Source organism: Panthera pardus, unplaced genomic scaffold (genome assembly GCF_024362965.1).
Source record: "Panthera pardus isolate Hobbes unplaced genomic scaffold, ASM2436296v1 HiC_scaffold_6, whole genome shotgun sequence".
Classification (NCBI taxonomy): Eukaryota; Metazoa; Chordata; class Mammalia; order Carnivora; family Felidae; genus Panthera; species Panthera pardus.
Genome location: NW_026526991.1, coordinates 27,629,495 through 27,643,812, shown reverse-complemented (window position 1 = coordinate 27,643,812; position 14,318 = coordinate 27,629,495). Strand labels below are relative to the sequence as shown.

At 42.2% G+C, this 14,318-nt stretch overlaps 1 protein-coding gene across 1 annotated transcript in view; it reads left to right on the top strand.

Moving 5' to 3' along the window:
* Positions 1-525: 525 nt before the first annotated feature.
* Positions 526-14,318, top strand: part of PLEKHG7 (pleckstrin homology and RhoGEF domain containing G7) — a 67,549-nt gene continuing 53,756 nt past the window's right edge. The window contains 9 exon segments of the mRNA XM_053895319.1: positions 526-815; positions 5,227-5,411; positions 7,961-8,058; positions 8,815-9,150; positions 9,153-9,511; positions 9,712-9,799; positions 10,452-10,581; positions 10,790-10,857; positions 13,153-13,341. Coding sequence (XP_053751294.1) covers positions 526-815; positions 5,227-5,411; positions 7,961-8,058; positions 8,815-9,150; positions 9,153-9,511; positions 9,712-9,799; positions 10,452-10,581; positions 10,790-10,857; positions 13,153-13,341 — 1,743 coding nt within the window.

The window sequence follows — 14,318 nt, the reverse complement described above, 5'->3', positions numbered from 1 at the left end:
TGTAAGCCCCTGTTGAACGTCAAAGCAAAATTCAAAGCAGCCCACACTACAATTAAACGAAAGAAATAGACCCCACGGTGCCTCCGTTGGGTGTAGGCAAACACAGATGGGCTGGTACAGAGCCAGGGACAGCCTAAGGAATTGTGAAATCGTAGCTGTGCCTACTTCGTGGGTTTCTGTGATGTGTGGTTGCTTGGTTTATTTCTACTTCTCCAACTGGCTTCTATCCCTCAGAAACACTAAAATCATACTTCAGGCCAATCTGATGTCAAAGAGTAAAAGAAAGATATGGCTCAAGAGGTTGGGGATGTCTCTGGTATAGCTACATACCAATTCAAAAACATTTTTTAAAATACTTTAAAATTTAAATTTTAAATTTTAAAATAATTTTCAAAAGTTAAATTACTATCGAAAAGACTGTAGTTGGCACCGCCTATTGGGCCCCCCTCCCCAAGTCACACTCTTGAGTAATCCCTTCCCTAAGAAAGTGGGTAGGACCTATGATTTGCTTCTAATCTATAGAATATGACAAAGGTGATGGAATGTCACCCCTGTGCTTATGTTACAGTAAATCTACAAGACTCTATCTTACCAGACTGGAGGGAAAAACTGCCCCCTGGCCTTGAAGAAGCAGGCTATAGTATGATCTGCCTATGGAGAGGAGAGTATGGCAGGGAATTATGGGAGGCTTCTAGGACTGGAGATCCTCAGATCTACCATTGCAAGGAACTGAATTCTTCTGACAACCACATGAGAATTCCATATCCAGGATTCCTAGATGATGGCAAAATAAAGACAATTTCAGATATGAAACCGTTTGGAATATGTACTGCCTAGAAACCTTTTTTTTTTTTTTTAATGTGTTTTATTTATTTTTTGAGAGAGAGAGAGAGAAAGAGTGCTAGCAGGGGAGGGGCAGAGAGAAAGAGGGACAGAGGATCTGAAGCAGGCTTTGTGCTGACAGCAGAGAGCCCAACATGGGGCTCAAACTCATGAACCATGAGATCATGACCTGAGCCAAAGTCAGATGCTTAAACAACTGAGCCACCCAGGTGCCCCAGCCTAGAAAACTTTCTTAAATAAGTACCTCAAAGAGGTTGAGATATATTTAGAGGCATGGAGACTAATAATTTTAAACATGGTTTCATTGAGTTGTATGACCCTAAGACCTACAAGAAAACTCAAATAAAAATCCTACCTCTTTCAAACACTAGGGAAAATTTTTTTTTTTTTAGAAATTGGCCAATTCAAAGATATGTATTAGCCAGCAAGTCATATAAACAAGTAAGCAAACCAGGATATAATCTGTCAGCCCAGACGTACTTTTTTAAGGACACTGTTTACTCAAGCAGAGCATACATAAACAAAAAAGTGCTCCTAGCGTGAGCATACCAGAGAATGAATTTCCACAAAGACAATACACCCAGGTACCAGCACACAGATCAGAAAATTGAACATATAAGCATCCCAGAAGCCACGCTCCTGCCTCCCCCCAAAGATAAAAACCATCATCCTAACTTGTAAGACTATTGATGAACTCTGCCCATTCTTGTTCATGTGAATGGAATCACAGAGTCTGGCTTCTTTCATTGAACATCATGTTCAAGGCTAGAGCAATTGTTCCTTTATTTTCATAGGTTAGTATATCAGTGTATCTGTCAGTTGGCGATGGACATGATACTGAAATTAGCACTGGGGTTTTTCCAGTTTGGGGCTATTATTTGTAGTGTGGTCAGAAGAAATAAGACCACATACACAATGACAAATAGGACGCAACACTAGCCTCAGGAATATTGTAGGAACTGGCAGAGAACGTGGTGAAATGGATGCTGTTTGTCCCATCTGAAACATAAAGCCTGTCCTCAGGTCTACTCCTTTTATATAGATACGGAAGTATTGGAATATGGACATCGCGTTGTCAGATTAGTTAATAAAATTAGCATTTTCTTTTTTTAATTAATTAATTTTTAAATTTACATCCAAGTTAGCATATAATGCAAAAATGATTTCAGGAGTAGATTCCTTAATGCCCCTTACCCATTTAGCCCATCCCCCCTCCCACAACCCCTCCAGAAACCCTCTCTTTGTTCTCTGTATTTGAGTCTCTTACGTTTTGTCCCCCGCCCTGTTTTTATATTATTTTTGTTTCCCTTCCCTTATGTTCATCTGTTTTGTCTCTTAAAGTCCTCATATGAGTGAAGTCATAGGATTTTTGTCTTTCTCTGACTAATTTCACTTAGCATAATACCCTCCAGTTCTATCCACGTAGTTGCAAATGGCAAGACTGCATTCTTTTTGATTGTCAAGTAGTACTCCATTGTATATGTATACCACATCGTCTTTATCCATTCATCCATCGATGGACATTTGGGCTCTTTCTATACTTTGGCTATTATTGATAGTGCTACTATAAACATGGGGGTGCATGTACCCCTTCAAAACAGCACACCTGTATTCCTTGGATAAATACCTAGTAGTGCAGTTGCTGGGTCATAGTGTAGTTCTATTTTTAATTTTTCGAGGAAGCTCTGTACTGTTTTCCAGAGTGGCTGCACCAGTTTGCATCCCCACCAGCAGTGCAAAAGAGATCCTCTTTCTCCACATCCTCACCAACATCTGTTGTTGCCTGAGTGATTATTTTAGTCATTCTGACAGGTGTGAGGTATCTCGTTGTGGTTTTGATTTGTATTTCCCTGATGATGAGTGATGTTGAGCATTTTTTCATGTGTTGTTTGGCCATCTGGATGTCTTCTTTGGAGAAGTGTCTATTCATGTCTTTTGCCCATTTCTTCACTGGATTATTTGTTTGTTGGGGTGTTGAGTTTGATAAGTTCTTTATAGATTTTGGGTACTAACCCTTTATCTGATACGTCACTTGCAAATATCTTCTCCCATTCTGTCAGTTGCCTTTTAGTTTTGCTGACTGTTTCCTTCACTGTGTGGAAGCTTTTTATTTTGATGAGCTCCCAACAGTTCATTTTTGCTTTTGTTTCCCTTGCCTCTGGAGACGTGTTGAGTAAGAAGTTGCTGTGGCCACGGTCAAAGAGGTTTTTGCATGCTTTCTCCTCAAGGATTTTGATGACTTCCTGTCTTACGTTTAGGTTTCTCATCCATTTTGAGTTTATTTTTGTGTATGGTGTAAGAAAGTGGTCCAGGTTCATTTTTCTGCAGGTCGCTGTCCAGTTCTCCCAGCACCATTTGCTAAAGAGACTGTCTTTATTCCACTGGATATTCTTTCCTGCTTTGTCAAAGATTAGTTGGCCATACATTTGTATGTCCATTTCTGGGTTCGTTCTCTATTCTGTTCCATTGATCTAAGTGTCTGTTTTTGTGCCAGTACCATACTGTCTTGATGATTACAGCTTTGTAATACAGCTTGAAGTCCAGGATTGTGATGCCTCCTGCTTTGGTTTTCTTTTTCAAGATTGCTTTGGCGATTCGGGGTCTTTTCTGGTTCCATACAAGTTTTAGGATTGTTTGTTCTAGCTCTGTGAAGAATGCTGGTGCTATTTTGAAAAGGAATGCAAAAATAAACATTTTCTTTAAAAAGCTTGCAATCCAAATTTTTCTGTAAAATCTCTTAATTTTTAACGTTGGGTTAATTTTTTTTAAGCTAAAGGTCCAATCAGAACTCCAGAGCTTTCTGTCTCAGATGCAGATATTGATGAAAGAAAAATAGCTTGTGGACTTTAGACTGCACGGGACACATCCCAGGTGGCTTTCTCCACAACCAAGATTTATCCTGATCCAATAACCTAGACCAGAGACAAAAGCATGCAGAGAGCCCCCCCTCTACAGTATAGCTCCCCCTCTTCACGTGTCACACTGAGACTTAAAGGGCCACCTTCACTTTCAAGGCAGTTGCCCCAGGGTCTTGAAGGAAAAGCTGACCTAGGGATTGCCTGGTCAGCCAGGGCTCCCCTCCCCATCCAAAATTCCTCCCAACTGTCCTTCTCCTTAGAAGTTGCGCTATTTTCTTTCTTGGTAATAACTTTGTGACCTTTCTGTAGACTCTTAATTTTCCTATTTAAGTTACAACCAGAGGTTGGAAGTTTCTGGATGGGGATCAAATATTCCATTATCATGTCTCCCGGGAGAGACAGTTTTATAATCATGCATGCGTGAGGAGACTAGGAGATAAAGGACGACCTTCCTTCTACAAACCAAAAGCTGAAACATTCTATTCATTTTTCTTTCTTCCTAAAGTGAAACAATTCATTTCTAGCCTTGGCAGGAACTCAGACTCTTTTTTGTACTGGCTTCATGCTGGTAAAATAGAGAAAGGCCCTTGATGCCTCATTTTTGGTATGGTGGCGGGGATAGTGGTAATGGTTGAAAAGGGAGGAGTTCAAGTCATTTTCCACAGTTCTAAGTGAGTGATGTTCTAATAAGGCCAAAAGGGGAACATTAAAGACTAATGCAAAGTTTATCGCAAAGCCAAGATGGATAAAATTAGACCCGGTTTTCCCTATGGCAACAGTTCTCAAATTTCTAACAAATGTGAAAATCCCCCCAGGAGGACTTGTTAAAACACAGACAGGCAGCCCCACCCCAGCATTTCCAGTGCAGGAGGTGGGGGAAGGTGAAAGTTTGCCTTCCAAAGGAGTTACCAAGAGATGCTCATGCTGCTGATCCAGGCACCCCACTCTGAGAACCACTGACAGCAGAAACCTTCACAAGAAGTACATGTAACGATTCTAAGCAATGAACACATCAGTAAATTAGGCTTAATTCAAGTTTGTTTGAATTTGTTTTTATAAAGATTCTGCAGATATTCTGTAGCATTGCATACATTCTTGGGTCCTGCTTAAATGGGAATGCTGTACCTGCACATATTTTTCCATTCCCATTTTAATTATTTGAAGATTAACACTCACGGATTTGTTCCCAAGTACGATGATCATTTCCTCTATTATTCGGTGCTTATCAAAACAGCCCACGAATTAAATAGAGCCACACAAAATGTTTTCAGATGCAAGCAAAGTCAAGTTGAAAGGAATGATTCTCACAACTTTAGAGAAAATAAAGAGAAGAGAACCACCTCGCAGAACAATCAGTGACTATTACTGAACACCTGGAGGTAAGGAAAAAGCCACATTTGCATCATTTCTGAATAGGATCATCCATTGTTCAACAAAAACAAATCACCAGACTTTGTCTTAGCCGGTCTTAGTCTTAGATTCTGAACTTTCTTTCCTTTGGGCTTTTTCATAAACAAATAACTAGAAAAGTCTCTAAGGAGGAGAAAGGCCAGTTCCTCATTCAAATTCGCCTCAAGTTCACCTGCACTCGGCCTGGAGAGTCCATAGTTACAGGTGTGGAACCTGTTCTTCCGAGCCTTCGCCTGGCCATTCACTCTGGATCTGCTAACTCCCTTGTCGGGCCACACTGGGACAACGTCACCTTCGGAGGTAGACCATCCCACTGGTGGTAAAGCCAACATTCTGGGGCTGTTTCCCTCTCAGACTTTCCATTTGTTTAGATCCTGTTGCTACCAGTTTCTCTTGGTTCTGGCTGGCTGGTCTCTTCAGGTCTGAGTAGAATAGGTGAATCATTAATCTGTGTGGTTTAAATTTGAGGACACAGAGATTCCTTCCCCGACTGTGTGGGTGGTGTTTCCTAGGTTCTTACAAGGCTTGGGAGGTCAAAGCCTGGTAAATCTTTTTAATGATCATGTGTTGTGTTTGTCTTTCAGAGAATATAAAGGAGAAGAGTTAGCCTTACTTTTCTGTTACCTTTTGACTCCTTACCAGATCCATGGGGGTAATCATTTAGGGAGGGCCTCCCAGGAGCCCATGCATTATATCCACTAATCCCTGCAGCCACCCAGGGAGGGAGGTACTCTGACGCCCTTTCATAAATGTGGCCTGGAGGCTGACAGAGGGGGTCACAGGCTAGCTGGCAGTGAGGTGGGGATAGCCAGCAGGTGGTAGACTCCAGAGACTGGGCTCTCTGCTCTCTGCAAACTGCCATCCAGAGACCTGCTGTATTTAAAGTTTCTCCGGTTCTGCGGTGAATCATGTCAGCCATCACTGCTGCTTTAGTTCCAATATTTCAGACACCGACCAATAAATAGTATTTAATGACTCTTACGTTATATGGGACATAATGACTTCCTACTGGCCACAACAACTGGAAACAAAATCCAAAGCAGGGTCCTAAACCCTCAGAGGAGGAGAAAGAAGTCACAAAGACCAAGGGGAAACCCAAGGACTAAGAATTCTGATAAAGCTCTTCTTCAAGTGCCTATGGAAACGTACTGAATCCTTTAGTGGTGTTGCTGCCTAGAACCTAGTATCATCAATGGTGACAACAGGCCTCTCATTCTTCTCCATCAAAGTGGGTAGCAGCCTTTCAAGCAGCAGCAGAAATTATTAATCTTAGAACAAAATCAGTTCAACCTCATTGTAGCTAAAATGTAAGTTTCTTCGCTGGTATCACCCTCTTCCATCGTCCCCAAAATAAGGTACATCGCAAGGTACGTCACACATTTTTGTCCTACATGTGAAGTTTTGTAACTCCGCTCAAAATATTAAAGCAAATATTTTTTTAAATGTTTATTTATTTTTGAGAGAGAGAGAGAAAGTGAAAGAGAGAGAGAGAGAGAGAGAGCGCGCGCAAGTGGAGAAGGGGCAGAGAGAGAGAGGAAGACACAGAATCTGAAACAGGCTCCAGGCTCTGAGCTGTCAGCACAGAGCCCGAGGCAGGGCTCAAACCCACGAACTGTGAGATCATGACCTGAGCCGAAGTCGGATGCTGAATCAACTGAGCTACCCAGGCGCCCCTCAGCAACTCAGTATTAATAATTGCAGATTTCTTTTGTAGGTAAGAGTCGAATTGACTTTAATTTGTATCTAAGAAGTTCCTTGAACAACTCTCCAGTCTAAAATCTAGTATTTTAGTTTCATTTGGCCTTAAACCAGATGAGAACCAGACAGTAAACATAAAAGAACATGGAGTCACCCAAATCAATGTCACAGTATTGTCATGACAACATCATAACATTGGACTCCTATTCTTTATTGATGTGAGAACCTATGAATCCTCTCTACATAGGGTCATTGGACCTCTATGCCTGAAACAGACTGGAAGAAACAAAGGGGAGAGAGGCTGCTTTAGGCAAGTACCTCAACTGTAATGAGAAATAATGAATATGAACTTGAGAATATATCGGTGTGAAGCCATTTAGTCATATGCTATAAAAATCTGTAACAATTATTGTATTCTTCATAAAGCTATGGTAAACATAGTAACAACCATTGCATGTCAACTAGTAGTATGAGTGATAATCAACATAAAGAGACTAGGTCATCAAGAAAAGATATACAGCTGTTCAGTGTTCTCTATTATCAAGTTGAGGAGGTAAATAATACACTGTAGAAAAAGATCTACTAAAAAGTGTTGTCAGTGCAATTAAAATCATGGAGTACTAAAGAAAATTATTAGTTATCCTTAAAATTTGGCTATTCAAATGTGTTCATTCCCAATGCATTCCAGATGGCTGAGTTTTGCTTTAGAATTACAGACTTGCTAAAATTGTTACTGGAGATCTCATAATATGTGATCAATTACTGATACGTCATCTACAAACAAGCCATGCACAGTCTGAAACCACTTCCCACGTTGTCCATGGCAAAGGAAGATAGTATCTTATCCACAGCCCCACACCAGGCCTGTAAGTAATTGAGAGGTGACTCTTACACAATCTTTAGCAGGATGAGTAAGGATCAATGCTTTCCCACACAAAGCTACTTTCTTCATATGGTAAACTACAAAATAACAGAGCTGTAGTAAGTCGTTTCCATGTTGCCATGGATCAAGTTGTCAAATGGTAGAATCAGTTTACCTTGAGCATGAGAAAAGTATAATCGAGAGATCATTCTGCATTAGTGAATCCTAGAAAGCACCTCTAATCACAAGAAGTGGGGCATTTGGGTGACATATGGGTTTTTCTTTTCAGATTTGCAAGTTATTTTTCCAAAATACAAGGATAGACAAAAACCTAGAACGCCTTCTGCAAAATTCTTTACAGCGATGACTGAAACCATGCTTCATCCTGTAATTTAAATCTTGAGGGAAAGGGTTTTGTTGTTGTTGTTGTTTTTTTCTTAATACATATATATTTTTAAACTTTTATTTATTTATTTTTAAAAGAGAGAGACAGAGAGCATGAGCTGGGGAGGGGCAGAGAGAAAGGGGGAATAGAAGATCCAAAGATGGCTCTCCATGGACAGCAGAGAGCCCGATGCAGGGTTCGAACTCAAGAACTGCGAGATCATGACCTGAGCCAAAAGCAGACGCTTAACCAACTGAGCCACCCAGGCTCCCTGTTCTCCTTGTTCTTATAGCTTTATATCCCTGAAATACACCAAAGCATAAGATAGATAGATGATAGATTAGATTAGATAGATAGATAGAGAATGTAAGAAATGTTAATGTATATTTAATTGTCTTAAAATGGAATAATCAAAAGGTGTTGAGCTTTGTGGCTTCAGAAAATCTCGTAGGTCACTAAGGTTTTTAAAACATTTTTTGTTTCAACCTGGAAGGCATAAGTAAACAGTATACAAATTTCAACATACAAAGTATTCAGATGGGAAGGTTGGAATCGTTTATGTAATTAATCCTCAAAACTTAAAGGATGCGAATAACTGGTCTCTACCGATGTCCCGTGACAAATTAGAGGTTTTCACCTGAAATTTCAGATACCTTTTTTTTCTCACGTTGCTCTCCCTTATTTGCAAAAGACTGCACACTCTGCTCTTCCTCACTAAAAATGCAACAACCTGCATGTAAATTTTTCCTCTGGAAAAGGGCAAAGACATACCAGAGGAAGAGTGGCACTTGAATTCAGAAACTGAACAACCCCAATGTGGTCCCAAGAACAGCAAGTCCAACAACGTCCCCTGGAAGCTTCCGGCAATAGGGGCTCTTAGCTGCATAGGAAAGATGGATCCACCCTGCCCAGAGGTACAGATAAGAGGCTGTGGGGCATCTCCTCGGTTCTCCGTGAGGAGTCTGTCAAAGAAGCACTGTGAGAACCAGGAGAATCTTCTCCACTTTGACCAGCAAGCCCTAGACCGCATCTCTACATCTCCCACTTACAGGAGATTAAGGGGCAATGTCTGTGGAGCGTCGTCACACTGCTGCCTGAGCAAGAGACCTAGGAAGTGCTCACCTGGAAGGAGCCTGGAAGCCAGCAGGAGCCTGCAGGCTCTCCATGTTACCTCTCCAAAAGTCCGCCTGGAAGCCCAAAGAATTCTTCACATTCTCTATCACCCTTGAGACTCCAACCAAGATTCCCTCCAGATCCCCAAAGGTCCTCAACACAACTGGCTCATTTGAACCCCTTCTCCTATCTACGGCCATACCACCCTGAACACATCCAATCTTATCTGAACCCCTTCCCCTGCTTCAGCCCATCAGTGGGGGATCTTTTTCCCAGGCCTCTCTTCCAGAGAGAGGAAGCCACTCACCACCCAGCCCTGCCACAAAGCCTCCTGGTTCTCGGGTAATACGGTGTCGGACCTCCCATGCTCGATCAGAGCACTACAAGGCAAGATGGATCTCTGGGTTGCCATATTACCCCAAATGCCATGAGTTCCTATGATGGGAGACAGCACAGGAAGTCACACACTTTTCAGGACATGTTGGCTCCAAGTAGTTTGGAGAAGAGGGAGAACAGAGGTCTAGTTCACTTTCTTCTTCTAGAGTAGAAGGTCAGGTTAGCGATGGTCTGTCGGCCATTGGATATAGTAAAGGCAGCCCTCTTGCGATCCAGGCCATTGAAGACAGCCTGGTAGGGCTAGTTTAAAAGCAGAGGAAGAACGAATTGTTCAAATATCTAATCTTCTCCCCCTCCTCACCAAAAAGAAAATATCCAGAACATTTTAGCTAGGAAAGTTCATTGCCTCTCTTTTCCAGATGTCTGCTTTGGAATTTGGGATGGATTTAAGCAAAACTGAAACGTACATTTGAAAAACTTATTTCAGAGAGAATTGCACCCAGCCAGCTGTGCACGTCTTTATTTTCTCTAATGCTGTGAAAACTGTCCACTGCTGACTTTTCCCTCTCTGTGGCTGTTCTGACATAGCAAACCTGATGGCACATTAATCAGGGCACTTTGCTTTACAGCCCCCGAGTCGCTTAACATTTATGGGTGACAGAGTCTTAATTTCAAGAGTCTCCTTGAAAGGCAGAGCATTTTGCTGTGGCTTTTTGGGGCAAGGTATGACGGCCACATGCGGTCATGGTTTTCATTTTGAATTGCCAATGACTTGGCCCTGTGGCTTAATTAACATCCACTTAGTAATTGGTTTTGTCAGGCTGAGAAAATATAAAGGCCAGAAACATTCAACAGCTCTTCAAAGAGAAACTCGGAGGACAAGGATAAAAACAGCAAGATGCGCTGTTTGAAGCTAGGACGACCTTTCAAAGGTCTCTTCTGACAGATCGTGTCTGTCTTTGAGAAGCAGGTAGACTGTGTCAGAAACCAGCCCTGGATTTTCAGCATGGTCCTCAGGGATGCGCCGGTGGGCTTGCCATTCTTCCCGGGGATGAAGAGCCTCTGTGACAGCAAGGGCAAGATCCATGCTCAGTTTCACCCACCCCGTTTGCAAGCTGGGCAGGAAAGCCCTTATTTCATTTGGAAAGTCACGGAGACATTGTCAGGAAGTGGCCATTGTTTTATTATAGGACCTCAACCCTCAAGCAAAATATTGCTGTTTTCAGTTGGAGGAATGAGATCTGTGTATGCCATCTCTGTTGATTTTAATCCTCTTAACCCCAGTTGACCTAAACATATCGACTAAGGCTGAGGACATCTACAAAGCCACACGGGAAAATGCAGATTATCGCGTTAGTGTTTCCATTAGCTATTCCTATATGACCAACCACCCCAAACCTCAGGGGCTTAAAACAACAACCAGCTATTTTTTCTTATGTATCTGTGCATCTATCAGGTGTGAGTTGAAGTAGGCTGGTCTCAGCTGGGTAGTTCCACTCTGCATGTTCCTCATCCTTTTCACGGAACCAAAGGGTATATTCTTCTTATGGTGGAAGGAGAGGTTCGGGAAGACACTTGCAGCATGGGCTCGGTGTCTGTCCTAATTCTACTGGCCAAAGCAAGTCACATGACTGAACTCAGTGGGGGTGGGGTAGGAAATTATGTGTCACCTACATGGGAGAGCACGGAAGTGTTACTTGGTAAAGGGTGTGGATACAAAAGTTGGTAAAGAATGGAATTATTGATACAAATCTTCTACAGACACAAATGAGAATAAAGCTCTAAAATAATACCTGATTCAGGTGTGTCAGAGGAAGGGAAAGAGAGAGCAGTCTCAGAGAAAGATGATGATGTTAGAGTCGATCATGCAGAGTCTAATAGGGTGTTTGGGATTTTGTTCCTTACCCTAAGAGCAGTCTGAAACCACTGACAGGACGGACACGGCCAGATGGATAAAGGGTGGACATGACATTTAGGTGAGAGAGGACTCCAGCAGAACAATTAGAATGTTCAGATACGAGAAGTTAGTAGGCTAGGCTCTGATGAACGCACCGGAGTTAAAAAGAAGTATTTCAGTTGAGGAGGTATTAGGAGGAAGAATCATCTAGACTTTGTGAATAGTAGACCATCAGGGAGAGAGGAAGGAAGTTGTCAAGAATGACCTCCAAGCTTCTGGCTTGCATCTCTGGGTGGCAGATAGTTCCATTCACCAATCTAGGTAACCATGTGCGGACGGGTGAGGGAGGAGAAGAATGGGGGAGGGCGGGTTATAGGTCTTGATGTCAAGTTTGGGCATCTGACCTCGGCTCAGGTCATGATGCGGTCCACGAGTTTGAGCCCTATGTTGGGCTCTGTGCTGACAGCTCAGAGCCTGGAGCCTACTTCGGATTTTGTCTCCCTCTCTCTCTGCCCCTCCCCCTCTCGTTCTCTCTCTCTCTCTCCTTCTCTTTCTCAAAAATAAAACATTAAAATAAATTAAAATTTAAAAAAAGAATGCTTCCTAGAGCAGGTAAAATCTGTGTGCAGCTCTGATTATAAGATGGAGTTAGCAGACATATAGTTTAAGTGATAGGACACAACCAGCCATTTGCAAAAGATAGCACGCAGGTAATTTTTACTGACATGCAGAATCTTTGTAAGATGATAACAGAACTAGTTTTGGTAAATTCAAAGGAACAACTTGGCAGGGAACGTGGGTGACTTAGTCAGTTACGTGTCTGATTCTTGATTTTGGCTCAAGTCATGATCTCACGGTGGTGACATTGAGCCCCGCGTCAGGCTCCACACTGAGCATGAGCCTACTTAAAGTTCTCTTTCCCTCTGCCCTGCTCTGTTTTTTTCCTCTCTCAAAAAAGTGTTTTTAATAAAATGAATGAATGAATGAATGAATGAATAATATGTGTATTAAATGATATAAACCATGAGCTAGCAAACTACGGCCTCTGGGCCAAATTCAGTCCTCCATCTGTTTTCATAAATAATTTCGCTGGAACACAGCCACACCCTCTGATTTGAAAACTGGTCTTGGCCCTCTTACAAGCCAATGGCAGAGTTGCACTACAGTCACTACAAAGACCATAGTGCCCATCGAAGCCTAAAATGTTAACAACCTGGCAGTTTATTAAAAAAGTTTGCTGACCCCTAGGATATTCAATGAAGAAGTGCTTGCCTATATGTGTATCAGTCAGTCACAACATTTTTTGCCTTATAGAATAGACATGAACCCTTTTGTAAAAATACTGATTCTTCTTTTATTATGGGGTTTTAACATGTGGCCTGACAATTGAGCAGGCTCATATAAGTGAGGGTCCAATCTACTCTCAGTTCTGAAATCAGCTCTGGGTTACGACCTTGATTCCAGGTTTTCGTGAACTTTTTTTTTCTTGCTGCCATTCCCTCTCTCCCTCTGTACTATTCCTTTGAACTCACACTCACTCCAAACCTTTTCCTATCACCAAAATACACCTTCTGGAAAAAAAATCTTTATAGTTCATTCTTACTAAAGTGTGAAGGACTTTAGGCTTAAGGGATATCTGTGCTCATCTTTCCAAGTAGAGCAGTGTATCCTTTCCTTTTGGGGGAGGAATTCCTCCCTAAAGCTATGTCTAAGACACTGCTGCATTTCTTTTCCATTTGTCTGCTTCCAGAGTCAAGACCTTCCTGAGGGCAGAGACCTCTTATTTACCTTTAATCTTTGTAAGACGATGCCTCGGTCACTTAGTCGGTTGGCAGGCAGACTGGCAGGCAGCTTGACTTACAGTGTCACTTATCAATCCCTGATTTATTTGCGTTTTGACAGAGGACATGACTTGAGGCCAAGCGACGAAGGTGCATTGGTGGGATTTTAAACATCAGGAAGCAAACAGGGAGATTTTATGGGCAGGGAGATCTTTCTAGCCCCCTTAAAATTTATAACAGAAAGCCATCTGCCTCACTTAATTTTTCAGTCTTCCCTGAAGCTGAAAACGGAAATGGACAAGCCACCTCTAGGAACCATGCTGGGCGTGTCTGACCACAGCAAACCCCTCAGGCATAGGCTCCTCTTAAGAATGTAACAGACCCCACCTACTCCCTCTCAGGTTTCCCTTAGGAATTTGACAAAAGACCTAAGTATGGCCCCAGACCACCCCTCATACAATGGAAATGAGCCAATCAGGAATGGACAACCCAGCACCTAGAGCTCTCGGGGTAGAACCTGAGAAGGAACAAGGGGGAAGGGAGGGGGTGGTGACCAGAACCTTATAAACAAGGACCCTCCCCTATACTCCTGGGGCATCACTTTGGAATGTCCCCTCTCTGTAAAAAGAGCTTTCCTACTATTCTTCTTTTCTAATCTTATATTCTAATAAATTTTTGCCTGCTGCTCATTTCGGGTCCACCTCTTCATTCTTTGAAGCGGCGACACAATGAATCCTGAGTATTGTGGGTAAAAAGCCCTACAACAGTAACATCGGCACAAAACCCAAATAGCGAGGTATTCGAAAATCTCTCGAGGAAGAAACCAGACAAAAACATTGAATGCCAGTAAGACATCCCCCACCCCCACCCCCTCAAGTCAGATCTGAAGTAGCACAACATAGTGTTAGGGAGCTTTTAGAATCAAACTCCCTGAGTTTGAACCCTGTTTCTCTCTGGCAGTGTGGTCTCAGGCATGGTTCTTAACTCAAAACCTCAAAATCTTCATCTGTGAAATGGGGATGCAAATAGTACTCATCTAATAGGCTTTGGATGTGGTAAATAGAGCAACACAAATATTATGTTTGGTTTTTTTTAAACCATGTACTCATTCATTCATTAAGCACTTCCTGTATGC